Raw genomic sequence first — 6,809 nt, forward strand, 5'->3', positions numbered from 1 at the left:
GACCAAATATAATTAACTAAAATTAAGGAAATTATTGCATTTACTATTTTACAACAGATTTAAATTAAAAAAGTAGTTTTTCTTATTACAAAGATGTTTAAATCTCAAAAATTACTTTTGGAAGATACTACGTTCTATAAAAGCAGAACAAAACAATGAACTTATATTAAATAAAATAAAGCTAACCAAAGAAAATAATATGAATTTAATTTTTTAATTCAGATATGAGGCCAAACTTTTCTCTGTATTAAACTGGCACCAAAGGAGGATGTCGATGTCACTAAATGTTCCCGAAAAAAAAAGCAAATATAATTTTTTGTTCATATTTCTAGCACACTATATTTTATTACTAATTCATTTTATAGTTTATTATTGAACCAAAAAAGAAAATACAACTTTTAGGTCAATGGTACATACAGTACCAAAATGGTTTTGGTCCATTTCAATTTTTTTTTTTGTAACCTGACAAAAGCGTACAGCGGCCACTTAGGGCCTATTGTATACCGTCCTTTCAGCAGTTGCGAATTGGGATATCTTGTATGGATCGACTGTTTGGCAAAGTTTAAGATCTAAGATATGACCTCATCTAAAGGTGAGGAATTGTATCATAGCCAGTGCACCATATCTGCATATCATCCTTTCAGCAAAACTTGCAGATAAGTGACTCTCAGCCACATTTTATGCAGATGCTTATTCAGCTGTATCCTGTATATAGTCCTGTCCCCCATCTTAAGGTACTCTTGTTCATATTAAGATATGTATTCCTTCTTTTTTTGTAGGAGCCTTTTACGAACATCTTTGGCTGCTCTAGTCTTCTGGTGTTCCTCTGGGAAAACCCAGCAGCCTTGCCTTCAGCTCTATTTTGATTTAGGTTATCGAATTCAAATTTTTTAATTTCAGTGAAGCTCTAAAAATATTTTTTTCTAATCCATCTATTAATGAAAACAAATACTACATAAAATTATAATTTATATATTTTATTATGAGGGGACCGATACACAATTATTCAGAATGACAAGTCATCATTCAAAAGCCAAACTGATTCAATCACAAAGACTTTCAATCCGACTGAAGCTTACTTGTAAATTAGATATTAAACAGTAAGATTGGAGTTCTATCAATGGGTAGATTCTCCACATGTTTGTATCATGTCACTATCTCACCTACAGCAAATTTACTTGTTGTATATGTTATACAGTTGGAAATAACAATAAACAAATGATTAAAAAAAATATATATAAACATCAAAGGATCCTGTGACATCTCATCTTATTTGTAATAAACAGTAAGCTTGTTTGGTCACTTTCGCATTGACCTGCTAGAATAAAGTGTAAAGGACAATATAGATGTTTAAAAAAATAGTTTGTAACTCTGGATTATCTCTCTAGGAAGTCTGGTGAGTCAATTCATTTAAAATTTTTTGAGGTTAATGACTTCCATTTTTGAATGAAATATTTATTAATTATTCATGACATTGTACAACGTTTCGGGCCCACTGTCCCATATTCATGCACTTTAAAACCTCATGATTTCATTTGAGAAGTGAAGATGCACAAATGTTTGACATGATTTCCCATATGAAATCATGAGGTTTTAAAGTGCATGAATATGGGACAGTGGTCCCGAAACGTTGTACAATGTCATGAATAATTAATAAATATTTCATTCAAAAATGGAAGTCATTAACCTCAAAAAATTTTAAATGAAGTTTGTAACTATTTGTTCCTTTCTGAACGCAACCCTGATTATCTTCTTATATATATATAGTTGATTAATATTTGGCTGTATGGAATAAACCAATTCCACTCGCACAAGGAAAAAAAATACTTAAATTAATTTATTGAAGTTCTTACTAGAACTTTTTAAATATAAGTTTTCAGAACTTGAGGGAGAATCTTCTGAAGAGAAACCATGAGAGATTACATTATGTTACAAAAATGTATTTTTAATAATTTGACATGCACAAAGATACACATTTAAGTGGAAACTTTGACCTTGAAGGAACTTACTGGAAATCTTTGAAAACAATTTTTTCTTTTAAATAGATTAGAGCATGAAACAAGACACCAATCATTTTTTATACAGTTTCTTTATTCCTCAATTATTTCACATGATTGGTCACCAAACAAAAAATTCATCTGTTGAGATGTATTCAGCCATGAAGATTACAACATGAGCATAACATAGAACTGTGAAATCAAAGTTAAATGGAGCATGCTAAAAATGCAACAGTGACAATGTTCAATCGTTGATCCATTATTATCGCCTATAAAAAATGGGCAACTACAATTCGTGAAAGATTTTAGGTTCAGTACTTTTTAAGGACATATTGATTTTTTAATAAAGTATATATATATATAAGGTGAGAATAAATGCTCAATTACAAGATTTAATATTCCGAAATGCAATGAAGGGTGTGGTATCTACTTTATATAGCTTAAGGATTGATCCATGACTAATATTAAAGAAAATAATGATGTGTTAATTGTTAACCTTAGGTTAGGAGGTCAAACTTATTTTATTTTATAAAAGGAAGGTAGTCCAGGTGCGATCAAAATAACTCAAATAGTAACTAAACTTAATTATAATACAATTAAATTTATTTTGAGCCTATGTTTCGTCCCACGCTGCAGGGCTTCATCGTTGCTAAAAAAGATACTAACAGCTAAAATAATGTAACAAAGTAAGAGAACAAGATAACTTGAAATAAAAGTAAAGTAAGTTATGGATAAAAATGATGTAAAAATGTGAAAAACTATTTAAAAATGAATAAATGGGGCCGCAGCGTAGCTCAGGGGTTAGGCGCACCGATCTGAGGTCTGCAGGCGGTGCCGGTTCGAATCTGGCCTTGGGGCGTTGACTTTTTCATGAAGCATCAACTCCACAAAATGAAAAACTTGATTCCCAACCACAGTTAGAATAGGTTGTCACCTGTAGATAACCAGGCAAACATCATAGTACAAGAGCCGGCAAGAAAAAAAAGCAGTTATCTCACCATGTCAGTAGAACCTTGATCTCATTCTTACGTCCATATCCAAATCATTTACCTCTTTGGATATTTCCTTATTAGGTCTCAACCTATAGCCTTCCTGTGTCTTCTTTGGGCCATAAATTCTTCATTCAACATTTTCCTTAGGCTGGAGAAGGAAGAGGTTTCCATTCTGTACTACAGTATCACTGGTTTGACGATTGTATTGTAGTGTCTTATCTTTGCGTTAGTCTATTACAATATTTTAGTTGTTTATATCTTTTTTAGGCCTGATGAAACCGTGCAAAGTGGGGCGAAATGTTGCCTCATTATAAGTAGTTTAATTATTATTTGAGTTATTTTGATCGCATATGGCCTATCTTACTTTTACACATAAATACTTTTTCCTACAACTGTTAAAGTAGCAGAGTCCTTATAATTCAGAAAGGATTTTCCTTAAAAAGTAGATGGATACCTGATCCTTCACTGAGTTTGGGAACGAACCAAGAGGTTTAACCTTTATGCTGACCACATCACCTTCAATATATTAAACATAAAAGAACAAAAAAAAATTAATATTAAATTTTAAGACTAATTAGGATTTTATTGAAGTTGACAAATAAAACAATCAAAGACTAATATAAGTATAGTTTTATTTTTAAAATTTTACAAACAAAAATGTGTACATAATAATATTTCATAATTTTGGCATAAGTAGCAACATGTATCTTTTTCGTACACAAATAAAAATAATTTTAAGATAAAAACCCTTTATTTTGTATAATTTTATTATATATAGACAATATTTTTTTTTTTTACATATATAATTTTAAAGGTCCTTAAAAAAAAAAATTATTAAAAAGATCTTAGATAGGAATTCAATTCCAATTTTATAATACTGGTATTTGCATGATACAAGTAGTAATTGGTTACAAGATATAATATAAACTGTAATCATATAAATTCAACGAGGCAGGCTTCATCAGTACCAGGATGGAAATAAATGAAAGGAATTTTATGGAGAGTTAAAGTCATAACATCAGTACAACTGAATTCTTAGAGGGACCACACCAAGTAAGACGATAGAAATAAAAAGAATCCACCAAAAGATGCAAATAATATATGTTCATCTGGAAGACCAGAAAAGTATTTTCTCACAAAATATGTCCATCCATAAATCAACAAGAAGAAATATCAAATGTATGTTTAATATTAAGTAGTCTCTTTGTAACTCAGAACTGATTTTGTAAAGTAAACACATTATTGAAAAATTTTTAAACTAAAATTGATTGATTAAATCGATCTACAATAGTTCAATCATATTGTTTCATAAAGAGAGAAAAATAAGAAAATATTAAAAATAACATTTATTAATCTGAAATTGTGTAACTTAAATATAAAAAACAATATTTTAAAAATACAAAAGAAATAAAATAATCTGGTTCAAAAAGTTCGCAAAACTAGCCAAATATTTTTATTAACAATCACAAAGGTATGCTGGCACTAAAATTAAAATAATTAGATCAAAGATGTACAATGAATTCATAATATGATCTTTGATAACGAATTGAAATAAAAATAATTATGTCTTTATAAAACTCATAAAATCAACGAAAAAATAATTTAAAAATATTAAAAGTTTGCAAAAATGTAATATCAAAACAAAAATTAAAATAATTTAAAAAATGATATTTTAACCGTTGAATAATTTTAAAAATGTAATTAAGTTTATCACAGAATATCATTAAAACTAACAACAACTAATTATGAGTATTTCTTAAATTTCTGTCATTAAATCACAAAAATGGACATATTATTCATATGGAAGAACTGTTTTATGATAGAAGAGTAAATAACCTTCGCTAGCTAATACTTCTTCTATTTCGACAGGAACCACAGCCAGATCATTGCAATTGAACCATTTATTCTTTGTTCTTCTAATATAAGCTATGTAATGCCCTCCACTCAACGTGCCTTTGTGAACTATTACAGCATACAATGAATACCTATTATCGCCAAGATCATCACTTTCAACAGAAGCACTAGGATTACCCGCAATATCTTTCTCATTTCGTTTTCCAGTTAAAAAAGGCGACATATCTAAATCAATAGGAAAAGGAACATACAGGCATTTTTTTTTGTACTTTGAATCAACATGTTGAAACCTCTTCAACTGAATCACTATAATGAGAGGCAGTAGCTTGAATGTAAGTTGTTTTGTACCTTCTTGATAACTATTACAGGAAGTACAGTTGATCTTCCCATTTGATCCGAGAGGTTCAGGTCTTGTAAAATGATATAAACACTCAATAAGACCACCTTCTGATGGAGGTTCTGGTATATCCAAAGAAATTTCCCACAAAGGATCAATTTTCGTAGAGACATTTGAGCAATTTTGGCAAACAACATCAGACTGCAAATTCCCATGGAAAATTGAGTCGATTATACAATTGCACGAACCTTGAGGATGATTATGTTGTTGCGCTGAAACTTGATGAAGCGAATTTCTAGCAGAAATGAAAAACTCGTGAGCATCTTTTTGGTTGTTACCATATAAATTAGGATCATTTTTCCAAACAAGGCATAATATATCGTGCAAACTAAGTGTTGTAAAATCGTCATCAGCATAATACCTCTGATAAATTCTTGAAATGAGACAGAACAGACATTCGGTAGATTTCTTCGCTTGACAATTATGTCTATCGGTGAAGAAGTAATCTCTTAACATTGGTGTATGAAGTAATGCTTGAAGTATACAGCTCATGAAACAAGAATTTCCAAGATTTATTATTCCTCTCATTCCAGTTGATGAAGTTGGATCCACTTTCACTCTCTTACCATGTTCTTTTAATAACTTGCACTCCAATTCAGTAGGTTTCCAACTAACATATTGTCCTTTGTTAAATTTGTCATACTTCTTGACTATCTCATCTACATCAGCATCATAAGCGAAGTCCTGGCACAAAACGCAAAATATATTTCCACTTGGAATTTCTACGAAAATACCGTGTGCTTTAGAAGAGGCATGGTGAGAGAAATGGTTTTCATAACAGCCGAAATAAATGCAATACATACAGGCCATTAACCTGTCATTATTGTAATTTTCACATTCGAAGCAGGACACAGACGCCTGGACGTAGGAAGGGTCAGGCGATATTGAAGGTAGTATAAATGAACTGTAAATGGTGTCATAATTGTCTAAACCATTGTCTGTTTTGTACTGCTCTAAATGAAGGCAGGACATTTTGGTAAAACATGAAAGACGAAGTTTTAAAAATACAATTTAACGATTTATAGCTTTGAAATCTTCCTTCCATTTAAAAATAAAATTTAAATAACATGTAACAATCACGAAGGTATTCTGCCATTGCTGTATCAACTGGGAAGGTTGCGTTAGCTTACAACTGTCACCGCTAGATGTCACTAGGAGTCCCTAGTTACAGATAAACAAATTTTTCACTCTTATCTGATAACTTATCTCTACTTAAGTTGCATACTCTTCTTACGAGATTTATCTTATTATAATTAAAATTTTTTTTTCTTTCTTTTTTTCACGGAACGGCATTTCAAGACCACACGAACATCATTACTTTTTCTCTTCTCTTCATTTCTGCGTGCATTCCTCTCTTCCGACCACGCATTCCGTTTTTCTTTATTTGTCGCAAGGACATTTATTCATTTCAATTGTTTTCCGTACTATTCTCTATCTAGGCAGTCCTTGTCTGTTATTTTAAATTTCTTTGTTTCCTCTCTCAATTGGTTCACATATCCTTCTACGCTCTTGTATTCACGGATTCTGTCAAGAGTTTCTTGTTTAGTCTCCTTTAGTCCATTCTCCCCG

General features: G+C 30.8%; 1 protein-coding gene across 1 annotated transcript; it reads right to left on the reverse strand.

The window, feature by feature from the left end:
• Positions 1 to 4,320: 4,320 nt before the first annotated feature.
• LOC106679468 (ubiquitin carboxyl-terminal hydrolase 22) lies at positions 4,321 to 6,359 on the reverse strand. The gene has a single exon (XM_014418658.2). The coding sequence runs from the start codon at positions 6,210 to 6,212 to the stop codon at positions 4,782 to 4,784; it is 1,431 nt and encodes a 476-aa protein (XP_014274144.1). The 5' UTR covers positions 6,213 to 6,359; the 3' UTR covers positions 4,321 to 4,781.
• Between the last annotated feature and the right edge of the window lie 450 nt (positions 6,360 to 6,809).

Source organism: Halyomorpha halys, unplaced genomic scaffold, assembly GCF_000696795.3.
Source record: "Halyomorpha halys isolate HHAL.00 unplaced genomic scaffold, Hhal_1.1 Scaffold206.1, whole genome shotgun sequence".
In the NCBI taxonomy this organism is placed as follows: domain Eukaryota; kingdom Metazoa; phylum Arthropoda; class Insecta; order Hemiptera; family Pentatomidae; genus Halyomorpha; species Halyomorpha halys.